This window comes from Littorina saxatilis, linkage group LG17, assembly GCF_037325665.1.
Source record: "Littorina saxatilis isolate snail1 linkage group LG17, US_GU_Lsax_2.0, whole genome shotgun sequence".
NCBI lineage: Eukaryota > Metazoa > Mollusca > Gastropoda > Littorinimorpha > Littorinidae > Littorina > Littorina saxatilis.
The window spans coordinates 53,828,503-53,845,526 of NC_090261.1; the positions used below are offsets into that span (position 1 = coordinate 53,828,503).

The 17,024-nt window shown below is 43.5% G+C and overlaps 1 protein-coding gene across 1 annotated transcript; it reads left to right on the top strand.

Annotated features, from left to right (window-relative positions):
- Positions 1–10,337: 10,337 nt before the first annotated feature.
- On the top strand, positions 10,338–13,643 carry LOC138953320 (uncharacterized). Its single transcript, XM_070325118.1, has 2 exons — positions 10,338–10,373; positions 12,852–13,643. Exons 1-2 carry the CDS (start codon positions 10,338–10,340, stop codon positions 13,641–13,643), a joined length of 828 nt encoding a protein of 275 aa, XP_070181219.1.
- The last annotated feature ends 3,381 nt before the right edge of the window (positions 13,644–17,024 follow it).

Sequence of the window (17,024 nt, forward strand, 5' to 3'; positions counted from 1 at the left end):
AAGTTAAATCTTCTCCGACATCCAAGGGACACAGTTCACGTACACACACACACACGCACGCACGCACACACACACACACACACACACACACACACACACACATAAACATACACATACACATACACATACACATACACACGCACACACACACAAACACAGACACACACACACACACACACACACACACACACACACAGTCCGGGAGAGGTCCTTGGGCAGTTGCATTCTTCAGCCCATGTTTCTTTATTTCTTTATCATCCACTGTAGCCTACACATTGTTTTTGACCATTAAAAAGACGCATGCGCCTGCGTAGATAACAAACATAAATCCTAAAAACTAAAATTTACCGATCTGCTGACCCTTTATTTATTGGCCTTGTCATCGATCGAAAACATTACCAAGCAATTAATCTTAACATTTGCTTAAAAGCCAGGGCAGATTTCTCTTGGCATGTACATGATCATTAAATCGGACAGGAAGGTACATTTAACAATTTTGACACCTCCGCTTAATTTCACGGTCGACAAAGGCCACCCTCGAAGACACTGCTTATTAACTTTGTGCGATGACCTTTAATCGTGTACACATTATCAGGTCAAAAGTGGGCTAGAGTCAATATTGCCACGTCACTTACTACAACTTCAAAGACCACAGACCACGGTGCGTGTTACTGTTGTCAAAAAGAGAACGACCTCCTGCAAAGAAAGATACAATCCCAGGGCGAACAAATGAAACTGTGTGTACTGTACAGTGTTTGAAACTGAGCTGTTTTAACACAGTCTCGAAGTTAATTTTGTTTGTTTTAAAATACACATACACAAACGCACAGACGCACGCACGCTCGCACTAATACTCGCTCGTTCTAACACACGCACGGACGCACGCACGCTCGCACGAACACACGCACCCACGCACGCGACCCCCCCCCCCCCCACCCACACAACCACAAACACAAACACACACACACACACACACACACACACTCACACACACACACTCACACACACACACACACACACACACAAACACACACACACACACATACACACACACACACACACACACATACACACACACACATACACACACACACACACTCACTCACACTCAGAGCCATAATTACATGCATTCACACTTGCACACACTTTTGTGTATCGAGGCTCTAATTACTCAAGAATACTTGCATACACGCAAACGCACCATGTCTTTTCTTTTTCTTTTCTTTAAATTTTGAACTTCGTCAGCTATTTCAGGAATCAATACCAACACTGGTCAACCGAAATACTTTCTTCGCTTTGCCGTCTAACTTACTTTTTGAGTTCACCACAGTTATAATTATTTCCTCATTAAGAACTTGACTCTGACAAGGTGGACGCGAGGATGACATTCTAAAGTAGTGGGAGGGCACAGTTCTTGACGTGTGCCTGTACACTAAAGGAAGAGCAGGCTTACAGTAATGATATAGAATAGTTTCTTGACTTCATTTTGACGAAGGTATTTGGAATGCGATGACTAAAATGGCGCCGTTCTCATCTTTAAATTTAGATAGTGCGCATTATCAGTACAAGTATTTGTCTGCAAATGGTCATTGAAGTTTTGGCAATTTTGGAAGTTTAAAGTTTTCCTTGGCGCGGCTCACCTTCCCCAACCGTAAAATAAAGTCCAGCTGCTCTGCCTCGACGATATGACGATATTTGAAGGACGTCCAGTGCTTTGCCGAATGCGAATCCAAACAACATTCCTGAAGTGTATGATGTTATCGGACAAACCTTTTCGAGAAAGTCTGAACCTAAACAAAGAAGAACTAGTGGAGAGGAAGGGGTTAAGGACCAGGGCTGCGCAAGAAAGTGTACTTCTGAAACAATGAACAAGGTCTTACACAGTACGTGCCACAGAAGTGACACAGGGCTGGAACATGGATCATGTCTCTGATTCTGCGCATTAGGTTGACACGCGTCTGTCTCGACCCGGATTTGAACCCGTGACCCCGGTGCAAGTGCTCTACACGCTGAGCTACCAGCCCACATCAGTGATGTTGTACTCGATCGTTCCATGGGCAGAAAGATTTTAAATGTCAGTTCAAAGGGGGAAACAGTTAGACAGATCTTCCCTTCAGATATACAGAACAAGGGCAAGATTATTTGTTTCATGCTAGGCGAAACGGCTAATAAGAAAACAAGATAAACATTTTTTTATACAAAACAACAAAGATCAGTATAGTTCAATTTTGTCAAAGAAAAACACGTCAAGCAAATAAGACTTAGTCAAACATTTATTTACCAACAAATTGGGTGAAACTGATGTCAAAACTCTTTCTCAATAGCTAAAAGTCACAAACAGTTCAAATTATAGAAGGGAAAAAGGGAATAACACCTCTTTTTAACGACTCCGTCCTTTCTTGGCTGAGCTTAGCGTTAACAATGACCAGCTCGGCAATGACGTCAAAGCAGACTTAGCGCCAAAAAAGCTGGACTGTTTTCTGCTGGCTATCTCCCACAGGATCAACTGTGAGGGTCTTTGGCCAGTGTCTTCTTTCTGTAAACAAGTAAAGTCAGTGTACGATAACTTGTAGAACGGCTTTAGTGTCTTTCATCAAAAGGTGGAGAACAGTGGTGGTTGATAATATCGGGGAGTTTGATGAGCGAATAGCGCGGAGCCAGTGTTAGTGATGAGCTCGTTAGAAGGGAAGCGTTGTGAGAATGTTGTTTTGTGTGTGTGTGTGTGTGTGTGTGTGTGTGTGTGTGTGTGTGTGTGTGTGTGTGTGTGTATGTGTGGATGTGTGTGTGTGTGTGTGTGTGTGTTTGTGTCTGTGTGTTTCGGGGGGGGTGTAGGGGGAGCTGTGTGTGTGTGTGTGTGTGTGTGTGTGTGTGTGTGTGTGTGTGTGCGTGCGTACGTGCGTGTGTGTGTGTGTGTGTGTGTGTGTGTGTGTGTGTGTGTGTTTTCGTGCGCATGTGCTTGTGTGTGTCTGTGTCTGTCTGTGTCGGTGTATCTGTCTTTCTGTGTCTGCGTCTGTGCGTACAGGATTGTAACATATTTCAAAACGTATTTCAGACATTCTGATTTGGAGCTATTAGCTGTTTAATAAGCTATATTTGTTATTTAGCGCGATACTTCGTATGAATTAATTGCTCTATGGCAACAAACAATCAGAAATTAAATCAACTACAAAAGAAACCTACGCATATACTTCGATTTTATTCAAACTTTGAAATAAATGCAAACACGCACGCACGCCGCTCACAGAAGCACACACACACACACGCACTCATAAACGCACACGCACGCACATACTCATAAACTCACACACACACACACACACACACACACACACACACACACACACACACACACACACACACACACACACACACACACACACACACTTGGCTTTTCGTTTTTGAATTTGAGTAGGATTCGCATCATAGACCAGACAGACAACATTATTAGCCGTATTATTCGACCATCTCTTGGTATCTTAAATGTCAGATTTTAGTTAGAAAGAAACAGTTTTAACGAGTTTATTTCCATTAAACACTAGCTCTGTTATTAGCTCTATTTCATAGTATGATAATTTAGTTCATTAAAGTTGCCTTCAGAAAATATGTGACAGTACCCGACCAGTTAAATGTTTAAAAAAAAATTAGAAAAATGAACATTTTATTTTTAATTGTACGATTCCTCGTTCATATTCAGGTATAAAACCAGAAAGTCAAAAGTCCAGTCTAACAGTCTTACTTGATGTCTAATTTGGTTTGTCTAGCTGTCTTATCATCCACCAACAAAACAAGTAAAGATGTATATAAATAATCACTTCTTTAGGATGTTTACAGTTTGATCATCGTCTTTAAAGAACTCGGAATTTGTTAACCAGAATATTCGCTTTTGAAAGTTTCAAAGACCGAACTAGTGTTTTCTTGTGCCAGAAGGTATGTGTAAATTTACCTTTTTTCTTTGCCTAAGATACATTTTTCCTGTGTAATCCTTCTTGAAAACCATCATACATTCGTCCAGGATTTTACTTGGCATTATAGGCATTCTTCCGCTTTGACTTATTACATAAATAATTGGAAGGAAAGGGCGCCGTGGCGTGGTGGTAAGACGTCGGCCTCCTAATCGGGAGGTCGTGAGTTCGAATCCCTGTCGCTGCCACCTGGTGGGTTAAGGGTGGAGATTTTTCCGATCTCCCAGGTCAACTTATGTGCAGACCTGCTAGTGACTTAACCCCCTTCGTGTGTACACGCAAGCACAAGACCAAGTGCGCACGGAAAAGATCCTGTAATCCATGTCAGAGTTTGGTGGGTTATAAAAACACGAAAATACCCAGCATGCCTCCCCCGAAATCGGCGTATGCTGCCCGAATGGCGGGGTAAAAACGGTCATACACGTAAAAATCCACTCGTGCTAAAAAGATGAGTGAACGTGGGAGTCTAAGCCCATGAACGAAGAAGAAGAAGAATTGGAATGAAAAATAGGAGCTGTTGGGTGAAATTACTCATAAGTGGACACTTGTGACTACCTGTCAACAAGAATTCAGTGAAAGTAATGTTCTGTGTGTCCAGGTGGAAGAATGTGTCCTATGGAAACGTGTCTTTTGGTACCCTTCGTTGTTGGATATCTCATTTTGTTTTCGGTTCTTTGTTGTTATGAAGGACTTTGACAGAATTAGGTTTTTTTTCACATGTTGGTTGATTTGATTGGTTGGCTTGGTGGTTGTTTTGTTGTTGTTGTTGTTGTTGTTGTTGTTGTTGTTGTTGTTGTTGTTGTTGTTGTTGTTGTTGTTGTTGTTGTTCCGTCGCGATATAACCTTGAACGGTTGAAAACGACGTTAAACACCAAATAAAGAAAGAAAGTTGTTGTTGTTGTGTGTTGTTGTTTTGATTATCTAATGAATGTTGTTGGTGCATGTGTGTGTTTCGGGAAGATCAAGATGTTTCTGTTTTGGGGGAGGAGGCGGGGGATATGAGGTAGTACGTATGCCTGTACACAAATATCACATTTCGTCAGTATGTGATTTATAAGAAAATGTTTTTATGTCAACAGAGATGACAGCAACGATGCAAATGACTACCCTCCCCACGTCGTCGCGCTCGGTTGGGAATATGAAAAACATGGACAACCCCCAGTTAGATGGTAAGTTGTGCAGAGATCATGCATAAATTAATGTTATGCAAATTGTTCTTGGACGTCTTTCCGGCGTAACAACAGAAAAAACCCTGGTGTCTTATTAAAAGAAAGAAACAAGCAAAAAACGTTGTGCGTCGCTTTTCTCTTTGCTTTTGTGTTGTTGTTGTTGATGGGCCTGCATATCTCAGTTTGTAGAGTACTGGAATTGTGAACCTCTGGTGGCAGGTTGGAATACAGGCCAGGACAGACGTGGCTTCTTTCTTTCTTTCTTTCTTTCTGTCTGTCTTTCTTTCTTTCTTTCCAAATCATTGTTTTAACATCTCCCTCTTTATTTTCTTTCTTTGTTTCTTTCTTTGTTTCTTTCTTTGTTTCTTTCTTTGTTTCTTTCTTTGTTTCTTTCTTTGTTTCTTTCTTTGTTTCTTTCTTTGTTTCTTTCTTTGTTTCTTTCTTTGTTTCTTTCTTTGTTTCTTTCTTTGTTTCTTTCTTTGTTTCTTTCTTTGTTTCTTTCCATCTTATTGTCTCTTTCCTTCCAAAACATCGTGTTAACATATCCCTCTTTGCAACTTTTTTCTCCAGGCAACCCATCCACAGAAAGCGGTGTGCATAATTACACAGAGATGAGCACGGTCTGGTACACAGCAAGCAAGCTATTCCATTCACGAGAACACCACACCTCCGCTTCTCTCAAACCTGCCCCAGCTGTGGAAAACCCCTCCGCATGGGACGACATTCTACTGGTATCCGACGAGCACCAACAACTTTCGTCAACAATCACGGATGTTATGCACTATGTGGAACTGGTCATACTCCCGACGTCCTTCATCTTGACCCTGTGCAATTTCATGATCTTCCTCCATCCACGCATGCGCAGCACGGCCAGCAAGTACATCGTGTGTATCAGTCTCGCGCAGATGGTCAACCTCCTCATCCTCGTGCTGTCGGAGATTCTCGTCAGAACCATCCCAGACCCCTTCGACGACTATTCCTTCTGGTTCTTCACCATGTACTTCGGAGCGTATCTAAATGCTGTCAGCAGGCGAGGCACCTACATCGTCCTGTGTCTTGTGTCAGGCCAGAGACTGTACGCTGTGCTGAGGCCTCTGCACGTGAAATCGTTCGTTCTGTCTCGCTACCCTGTGCTTTTCACGTCCGCTGCCTACGCCTTCACTGCGGTCTGGCACTTCTACATCCCTGCCAAGTACAAGATCACGGGGATCGACATCGGGACGAAGATCATGTACAAGCCTCTGTATTCTTCTCTGCACCGCAATAACCCTGAGGTGGCTGTCGGGTTCAGTTTCGCAACGCAAATCTTGATCATCGACTTCACCCTCCTCACCCAGCTCGTTCTCTCTCTCCTCACGGTGTGGGCCCTGCGACGTCATAACCTGGTTGCGTCACGAGTGTCGTCATCCGCAAGCGATGACGTCAAGAGACGTCAGGAGCGTCAGATGACCGTCACCATTCTGTCGGCCACCCTTGCTTACGTCATTCTGTCTGTGCCACAGGCTGTGCACTTCCAGTTTGCCTCACTCTATGGCGAATACTCCTACGATGGCAGGTACAAGTATCTCTACAGAATCGTGAACGCTTTTGCAGGCAAACTCGCTATTTTTAGCTACGCCACAGATTTCCTGTGCTTCGTTGCGATCAGTTCTAACTACAGAGCTGCGCTTGGGCAGATTTTCGGCTGCGACAAAATGCTTTCTGCATGCAAGAAAGAAAATGGCGTAATGTCTGACGAGGATCCAACCACGGGCGAAATAATCGCAGTTGCGGAGGACTTCAATCTGAAAAATGGACAGTGAAGTGAGCTTGAAAGAGAATGCGAAGCGATCGCGAAAATGTTTACATTCTAAATATTTCTATATCGTTCGTATTATATTTTGAGGAAAACTAATGTTGATCTTTTGTGTTTATGGAGGAAGGACAGGAAGAGGAGGAGGAGGAGGAGGGGGAGGAGGATCACGATGACGAATATAAGCAGGAGGATGAGAAGGAAGAGGAGGAGAAAGATGTTTTTTGAAGTTATAATTATGGTTGCATTTCGTATTGTATTAATTAGTGTCTTGCTTTTGCATTATTGTAAAGTGCTTTGAACAACAGTAGCATTTGCGTAATGTAAATAGCCTCTTTCTTTCATTCCCGTTTACGTTCGTTCGTTTGCTCACTGATTAGCACTTTCATTCTGTTCTTCGCTTTTATTTCTTTACCTCAATGTTCTTGAGGAGAGAGACTGGAGTTGCATTTTCGTACCTTTGACTGCGGACAGCTGATTGATGTTTGTATCACGTATCATGACCAGCCACCCGAGCCGCCAAGATGCGTACGTAATTCAGGAGTAGTCCATGTCTAAAAGGTGGGCTATTGTTGATAGTTGTCATTGTCGTCGTCGTTGTTGTCGTCGTCGTCGTCATCGTCGTTATAATAGATGTTGTTGTTGGTGGTGGTGGTGTTGATCTTCTTCTTCTTCGTCGTCGTCGTCGTCGTCGTTGTCGTCGTCGTTGTTGTTGTCGTTGTCGTCGTCGTCGTCATCGTTGTTATCGTCATCGTTGTCGTCGTCGTCGTTGTCGTCGTCGTTGTCGTCGTCGTTGTCGTCGTCGTTGTTGTCGTCGTTGTTGTTGTTGTCGTTGTCGTCGTTGTTGTCGTCGTCGTTGTCGTTCATTGTCGTCGTTGTCGTCGTTGATTCTTCTGCTCTTTCTCGGCGTAGCCGTTGATGTTGTTGCATCTTCTTCTTCTTCTTCACTGATCTTCTTCTTCACTGATCTTCTTCTTCTTCTTTTTGACGATGGTCACGATGTTTTGCATCTTGGCTTTTTGTTCGCCATCTGGCCTGCCTCCTTATGCACCTGCCTACCTGCCTGCCTGTCGTCTGTCTGTCTCTGTATAAAAAAGAAGTGCACGTAGTCTCTGCATTACTTAGGCACTAACCACTGTACTACCTCAACATGTTGCATGGAACGATGAACAATGTCTGTGTCACTGTTACACTAATATAGTCATTGTGAGACCATGCTAGCCGTGTGGCTGTGTCACTCCAGTATATCATTGTCATCTTCTTGAACGTAGGTGCGTTTTCTTTATTTTCTTTTGTTAAATGATGCCATAAAATGTTATAATCTAGTCCTTAATAGGCGCACCAACTAGGTCTATAGGATATGAAGCGTCATCATAATCATCACGCAGGTGCATAAGGACTGGGTGGCCGAGTGGTAACGCACTTGCGCTCGGAAGCGAGAGGTTGCGAGTTCGACCCTGGGTCAGGGCGTTAGCAATTTTCTCCCCCCTTTCCTAACCTAGGTGGTGGGTTCAAGTGCTAGTCTTTCGGATGAGACGAAATGCCGAGGTCCCTTCGTGTACATTACATTGGGGTGTGCACGTTAAAGATCCCACGATTGACAAAAGGGTTTTTTCCTGACAAAATTGTATAGGCATAGATAAAAATGTCCACCAAAATACCCGTGTGACTTGGAATAATAGGCCGTGAAAAGTAGGATATGCGCCGAAATGGCTGCGATCTGCTGGCCGATGTGAATGCGGGATGTATTGTGTAAAAACAATTCCATCTCACACGGCATAAATAAATCCCTGCGCCTTGAATATGTGCGCAATATAAAATTGCATAAAAAAATTAAAAAACAATTAAAAAAATTTAATCCCTGCGCTTAGAACTGTACCCACGGAATACGCGCGATATAAGCCTCATATTGATTGATTGATTGATTGATTGATTGATTGATTGATTGATTGATTGATTGATTGATTGATTGATTAATCTTGAGGCTTAATCCTGAAGAGTTTTACTCTTCACCTTTGTGCAGTTGCAAATCTGTCTCACTTGTTCTCTATGCAAAAACAAATCTATACATATAAATAAAAGAGAGTGTCTGTCTGTCTGTGTGTGTGTGTGTGTGTCTGTCTGTCTGTGATCGCCAAAGCTCCGAGAAGGGAGGGGGCAGGAAGACGATGTCGTGCATGTGCACTCCTGTGACTGTGAAGATGTGCACCTGACCACCACCGCCGCTGCCGACGCCGCTGCGCTGCCAGCCCTCCAATCCTCCTCGATGTCATCACTGCATGTCTACTAAAAGGGCTACATTTCGTCTACAACACATCAAAGCACAAGCCGCGTCTGCATCCCTCAGCAGGTTCACGTCATATTCCGGAGTATTCAGATCAAAGCACGAAGCCGCGGCGTATCAGCACGATTGCAAAACTGAAGAGAATTCTCATGCCCTCGTACAGATAAAACACTCGAAAGAATTACACGCACTTGTCACACACAGAAACAGATTGCATATAGATCTATACTTGATCATTCAAAACAACAATCGCGCTTTCTGTATATGTCTCTGAGAATTCACACACGCACACACTAGCTCTCTCTGTCCTAAAATATCAATATGTGACAAGACAGACAGAGAGACAAACAGACAGACAGACAGACAGAGACAGACAGAGAAAAACACACACACACACACAAACACACACACACACACACACACACACACACATTCTTCCTACCCCCTCCCGTCTCTGACCTTTGGCGACCACACACACACACACACACATACACGTGACACACACACTCACGCAAGCACGCACGAACACACACACACACATACACACACTCTCTCTCTATCCCTCTCTGGATCTGGATCTGGATCTGGATGTAGTACATTGCAGTAGCCAATAATGGCTGTCGTCGCAATGGGCGAGAGAGCGCAGCGTGACGGAGTTTAAAAACTTTCTATACATGCATGCCCTTCCAGGTTGGAGGTGTCAAACTCTGCAATTTCTCGACATTTCTTTACATTTGCACGGTTTGTGTCCGCCAATGTGTGAATGATTCATCGCCCCAAAAAGTACTCTGTATGTATGCTTTCCCATGTATGTATTTCGAATATGTATTTTGACCGTGAAGGCATGCATTTCTGCGATTTTAGCTCTTACGTTTAATTTCTCGATTCTTTCTAATGAGTGTGTATCCCTGTCCATGCATCTCAGCCACGGTGAGTGTGTGTGAATGTGTATTTGTATGTCTCCATGCGTGTCAGTCACGGTGTGTGTGTGTGTGAATATCTGCGTATAAATGTGTTAAATTAATCGGTTGTATTCTTATCCATGTATGTAGTTTAAATTTGTATTTTGACTGAGAATACATGCATTTCTGCCATTTTAACACTTACGTATAATTTGTGGATTCTTCCTAATGACTGTGTACCTGCGTCCATGCATCTCAACCACGGTGAGTGTGTGTCAATGAGTATTTGTACGTCTCCATGGGTGTCAGTCACGGTGTCTGTGTGTGAATATCTGTGTATACATGTGTTAAATTAATTGGTTCTATTTTTATCCATCTATATATTTTGAATATGTATTTTGACTGTCAATGCATGCATTTAAGCGTTTTAAACTCTTACGTACAAATTGTGGATTCTTTCTAATAAGTGTGTACCTGCGGCCAGGCATCTCAGCCACGATGACTGTGTGTGAATGTGTATTTGTACGTCTCCATGCGTGTCAGCCACGGTATGTGCGTGTGAATGTCTGCGTATAAATGCTTCTCTTTACATCACTTAATAAATTTTCTTTTTAAACATACACTTTTGAACCGAACTCAGAATGTTTTATTACCTGCGTGTGTGTGTGTGTGTGTGTGTGTGTGTGTGTTTGAGAGACGCACACAGACAGCCATAGACAGACAGAAGAGCCCGGGCGAAGCCGGGTCTCTCACGCTAGTCATTAATATCCCTCGGAGACAGAGACTTGTGTTAACGAGGCACGATAACTTGGTTAAGCTGTTCAGAATTCCACAAGCACGTACGCGCAGTGTGCTATGGATAGTGTATATAGCTCATGATGAATCACGACGTTGTTTCCACGTGGATATGTTTTAAATGTTGTGAGCTGTAAAGGAACAAAGTACCAGCTTATTAAAGTCATCTCAGCACATTTTCTTTTTAACCACACGTTGAAACTGAAGGAAGAAAAGAGTGGGAAAACGTGGAAATTGTTTTACATATTGTGAGTTACAAAGAAGATCGGACAACAAAGAAGGAACATTATAATCATCCCTGCGTATTTTAACACTCATTTGAGAGGAGAGAAGCGTTCTGCTTCTGCGCTCCGAAGTGATAAACCAGTTGTACATGATCTACCACTTACCCGTTCGCTTTGTTTGTTAATTGCATTGTCGTTACCAAACGAATCGACTCCTCAAGCAGCTCCTATCGACTAAACTAATATGTTTTCTTATAAGAGAAAAGATAGATTGTAAGGACTCGCGAAACGATTAAGTCTGTTCTCTCCTTAATTGACATATTCACTTCGTGGCTCAAAATTTGTTTTTTTCTTTCGGCAAATTTATCTCTAACATGTCCCATCTAATTTCATCTCGTGTATTGTTTTCCTAATTATATCGAATTGGCATACTGGTTTCAGAACTATTTGCCATGACAATGCATTGGCAGCGATCATACTTAGCCTCATGCTAATTTTACGAGCATTAAAACAAATCAGTGGTTTAGTTTGCTGTACAGCTGTATTTTATTTGTTGTATTACAAAAAAGAACTCAAAAGCTGTTGTAATGTGACGTTGAATGGGGCGTGTGTGTGTGTGTGTGTGTGTGTGTGTGTGTGTGTGTGTGTGTGTGTGTGTGTGTGTGTGTGTGTGTGTGTGTGTGTGTGTGTGTGTGTGTGAGAGAGAGAGAGAGCTGAAAGAAGTCAACACAGATATCATTGCCAAGTACAGGCCGGTATACAACAAAGTCTCATTAAAACAAATCCTATTTAGCGGTGGCGACAATAAAGCCAATACTTAAATCTACAATAGCATTACGTTGAAGACAATAATGCTGAAAGATAACGATCACGAAGGAGATGGGAAGAAGACTAAGACCTGACACTCAGCGACTATTGCAATAATCTGTAGCCGTGTGGCGATCTCATGTACTGTTGTCCCTCTCTTTTACTCCCTGTCTATTATCTTCCCCTGACCCAAGTTGTGTCTCCCGCTAGGATTATTGTGTGTTGTAGCTAATTGTAGGTGCATGTGTATGGAGGCTGGTTTCTTATTGGTTGATTGTTTGAACGGGTGCGCGGGTGAGTCAGAATAATAGCGTGGGCTAGAAGAGTACCCGGTGTGATTTCGAAGTGTGAAGACGTGTCAGTGTGCGTATCTTGGATTGTGATGTTTCAGTTGTAGTTGAACGATGTTTGTGTTTCTGTAATAATCAATGCAAGTAGTGTAGTTTGGGCCATTATAACTGTATTTTGGCGAAGGAGTGATCAGTCCAGGGTTGTTTAGAGAGACTTTGTGTGTGTGTGTTCAGTTGAACAAACGTTTTAGAGCTGGGTTTATATCAGCGAAGTGACTTTCGACCGGGATCGTAATTCAAGTTCCGACGAGTTGTGTGCGGCTGTATATTGAGGAAGGAACTGTAAGTAGATATTGTTTCTTTGGTATTATTGTATTTGCTATGTTTAATCAGTTCTATGATGTGTTCTGAGCGTATGATTGATGCTATGGCGTGTATGTTTGTATGTATGAATGTGTGTCAGCCATTTTGTTTCCCGCGACAGCTGAGTGTCTTTCTTCACGACGTAGCGTGCCTTGTGACGTCATAGCTAGAGTAACCTCCCCTTGATATAGTAGGTTTATTGTGGAATGTATGTATGGTTAGGATGCATTGGTATGAATGGTGCGTTTTTACTTGTTATGCAGGAAGACCTGGACAACCTACAAGAGTGGTCTGACAACTGGCTCCTCAAGTTCCACCCAAAGAAGTGTAGTGTCCTTAAGCTAGGCAAACAACACACAGAGACCAGCTATCACATGAAAGGGAGATCCGAAAGTGGTGAGGAGGTTAGCATCACTCTAGAAGAAAGCGAAACGGAGAAAGACCTTGGTGTACTTGTAGACAATCGCCTGAGTTTCAAGGGACATGTTGCACAAACAACTGCGAAGGCAAACAAAACCATATCCATCATCAGGAGATCGTTTGAGCATCTGGATAGGGAGGTGTTTGTACAACTCTACAAGAGTATTGCCAGGCAAATCCTTGAATATGGACATTCAGTATGGCAACCACAGCAGAAACTGCTGTGCAAGGAAATAGAGGACGTGCAGAGAAGGGCTACCAAACTGATATCGGCTCTCAGTGAGAAAACTTACCCAGAACGACTAGCTATACTCAAACTACCCAGTCTCAAACACAGGCGTCTCCGAGGTGACATGATCGACCTCTGCAAGTATATGCATGGGATCTACGACACAGGCAACCCGAATTTCCAGCTGGCCGAAACCAAAGACACTAGAGGAAACAGCCTCAAGTTGTATAAACCATTTTGTAGGCTGAACGTTCGGAGCTGCTTCTTCGCAGAAAGGGTGATTCCTCACTGGAACAGTCTGCCAGAAACAGTTGTGACAGCACCATCAGTGAACAGTTTCAAAGGAAGGCTGGACAATTTCTGGGCAGACAGACCAGAGAAATTCTCGCCAACGTGCTACCAATAACCGCCCGCGCATGCCACCAAAAAAGTGTTATTGGAGTACTATTCGACAAGATCGATGAACAGGCCTAAGGCCTTAAACATCGCAAGTTCAAGTTCAAGTTCATGTACTTATATTATGTTTTCTTTTCTTTTCATGTGTCATCAGACACTGCTTTCTGGTGTACGTTAATTAAAAGTCACGTTATCGCAACCTCTGTCTTGGCGTTTCATTTATGCTTCCTGGCCTATTTTCCCCCTTCCACTCCACCCTATCACAATCTTATTTTATAAACGGCGTATTATTGGACATGTCATTGAGTCTTACAGTGTATTCAACTACATTTCGGCATCAGATTCCATTTGGTAGGGCCTACCCATAATGACATGCTACTGTGGGTGGGAGGGGTGGGTGGGGTGCGGTGGGGGTGAATTTTGGTAGAAGGTTTGTTACCGAGAAGAAGGTTGAACGTGTACTACTATTCAGCAAGATCGAGCTACATAAAGAGAGAGCAAAGAGCCCCCTACCACACGACAATAACACCCCCTCCCCCCCCCCCCCCCCCCCCCCCCAAGTTCATGCACGGTGTGTATAACTGCAAGAATCCTCTCGAACTCAATCAGCAGTCTGGTACTAGAGGACACTGTTACAAATTAAAGAAAAACGCATGTAAAACCAGCTTGAGACAACACTTCTTCACAAACAGAGTTGTAGACACTTGGAATGCCCTGGACAAGTCAACTGTGGAGGCGCCGTCATTAAACAGTTTCAAGAACAGAATTGACAATGTGTTCAAGGACAACATGTATTGTGCTAAGGTTAGCCACCCAGTGTTTGCCACGAAAGCCACGCATGCCACTCTCAGCCAAATATATACGACACCGGAAGAAAATCTAGACAATAAGGCACGATCAAAAGATCGTTACACTAGGCCATCTCAAAGTTAGGAAAGTTAATAGTACTGGTCAAAAGATCAGATATAGGCCTCGCGGCCTTAGACATCTGCAAATGTATCTATCTATCTACCCCACCCTCCCTGACCCCCCCCCCCCCACCCGACACACACACATCACATTCACCCACATCCCAACACCCCCCCACACACACACACATACACATACACACACACAGCCTAGTGACATATTGCCTGTAGTCGTAGCCTACTTAACTTCTAAGGAAACAAAACCTGACATTCTAGATTTACGATTAAACAATGAATATCAGTCTACCTAACTTCTCTCTCTCTCTCTCTCTCTCTCTCTCTCTCTCTCTCTCTCTCTCTCTCTCTCTCTCTCTCTCTCTCTCTCTCTCTCTCTCTCTCTCTCTCTCTCTCTCTCTCTCTCTCTCTCTCTCTCTCTGTACAGATTGTAAGAAAAGGCGTAGCCTTAAATCTAAATCCTTGTAAAATAAAGTTCAATTCAAATTCAATTCTCTCTCTCTCTCTCTCTCTCTCTCTCTCTCTCTCTCTCTCTCTCTCTCTCTCTCTCTCTCTCTCTCTCTCACACTTTCACCACCATTACGTTGCCCTTGAGGCCATTCACAAGCGGCGGCAAGAGTACAACGACTTAGCTTGAAGGTCGCACTCATTGCGTATTCATCATCAAAGAGACTTTGACTCTTCCGCTTTACGACACCGGATTTAGAAGAAACATTCCGTCCTTTGCACCTGAGTGACTTCGATGACAGAATCATGTCTACAGTAAGAACAAGATCTCTTGCTGAGTTATAGTCGAAAGGTTGACAAATATTGGGTTTATGTTTTCAAATAAAGACTATATACAGCGGAACCCGTACCCACCAATTAAGGCCGCAATAAAACTCCGGGACAAAAAGAAGAAAAAGAAGAAGACACTCTTAAATCGAAGGTGGTAGCGGAGGGGGGGGGGGGGGGCTCAAAAGTGGAGAAGGGGGTTCGAAGAGTCTTTCTTTCTTTGGAGAAGGCGTTCTGGAGAAGTCTTTCCTTGGAGAAGTCTTTCCTTGGAGAAGTCTGTAATTGGAGAAGTCTGTAATTGGGGAAGGGGGGATGGGGGGGGGGTGGAGGAGGGGGGCCCTGAAAGGGAGGTTCCATTGTACACAGCTTCCACAAAAGGGAAGGGAAGGGAGCATCCATAACTTACGGAGGCCAGCGGACGAGTGAAGACCAAACCATTTCATCCAGGGACATTTCCTTTAAACCTCCTCACCGCGCCGGCTTCATTTCTCTCAAGTTGATGCCAACTTATATGGGGCCCCCTTGTCCTTGCAATGTTTTATTCATGGGGGTTGAAGGTTCGAGTCTCTCACAAAAAGTCGTAACTCACGCCGTACACCACCTTAGACCTCAGTAGCAGGTCCGGCGGAGGCTGGGGGCATTAAAAACTTGATCTTATGGTCCCTTTTGAGTACCCGAACATTGCGGCTTTAAAGGCCCACCCCGCGGTCTCTGTAGTGGAGAAGAGTCTGCTTTCCTCGGAGATGTGTGTTTAGGAGTGTTTTTCTTCTTAGTACTCTGAGCCGGCGACAGACACTATACGATGGCTTTTCTCCGCTATTTTTACACCCCCGGTATAGGGGTGTGTATAGGATTCGGTCGATGTGTTTGTTTGTGTGTTTGTGTTCGCATATAGATCTCAAGAATGAACGGACCGATCGTCACCAAACTTGGTGAACAGGTTCTATACATTCCTGAGACGGTCCTTACAAAAATTGGGACCAGTCAAACACACGGTTAGGGAGTTATTGGTGGATTAAGATTCTACAAGGACTTGTAGAGGGACATATTAATGGTCAAAGGGAAATAACCTTCTCAGTTGGTGGCAGTGAGAATGGTAAGGACGGGGGTGTTTTTCCTACCTCGGAGGAATTTCTTGTTTGTCTCGTTTTCTCTCACTATGTTTTCTCTCACTTTATTTCGGTTGACTTCTTCTTTGTCTCTTTTCTTGTTTTTGTGTGAATCAAATGTTTGTTTTGTTCTTCTTCTTTGATTTGTTTTCTTTCCCTTCAAAATTGGCAAAAAGAAGGGGGCCATTTTTGTTGGGTTTTCTTCTTTGTTCTTTCTCGGTCAATGGATGAAAACCTGTAGTGCAACAAGACTGTGCTCACCATTGTCTCGGGGTATTTAGACGTCATGTTGTTTTATTCGTGTTTAGCTCGGTTGATTGATTTGGGGGACGGTCGTGGGAGATACGGGAGGCAGGTTAACAGGGTTATCAAACAAGGTTATTGTTTGTGAAGTAGGTCAACAAAGTGTCTCGAACTGTCAATGGTTTGTCTTGTCTTCTCTGTCTGGCTGGCTGTCTGGTTGTCCATCTCTCTGTCTGTACTGAATTTGCCTAGCTGTTGCCTTTCTGTCTAGGTAGCTTTCAGAACGGCTGCTTTCATATGTGAGAATGTTTGGTTATTGATTAGGTTGGACATAAAGGGAAA

Bases quoted from the DNA above. Each gene is read 5' to 3' on its own strand.
- LOC138953320 (XM_070325118.1), top strand. From the start codon at position 10,338: ATGACTGTGTACCTGCGTCCATGCATCTCAACCACG. The intron at 10,374-12,851 runs GTGAGTGTGTGT...CTTGTTATGCAG, and splicing joins GTCCATGCATCTCAACCACG to GAAGACCTGGACAACCTACA.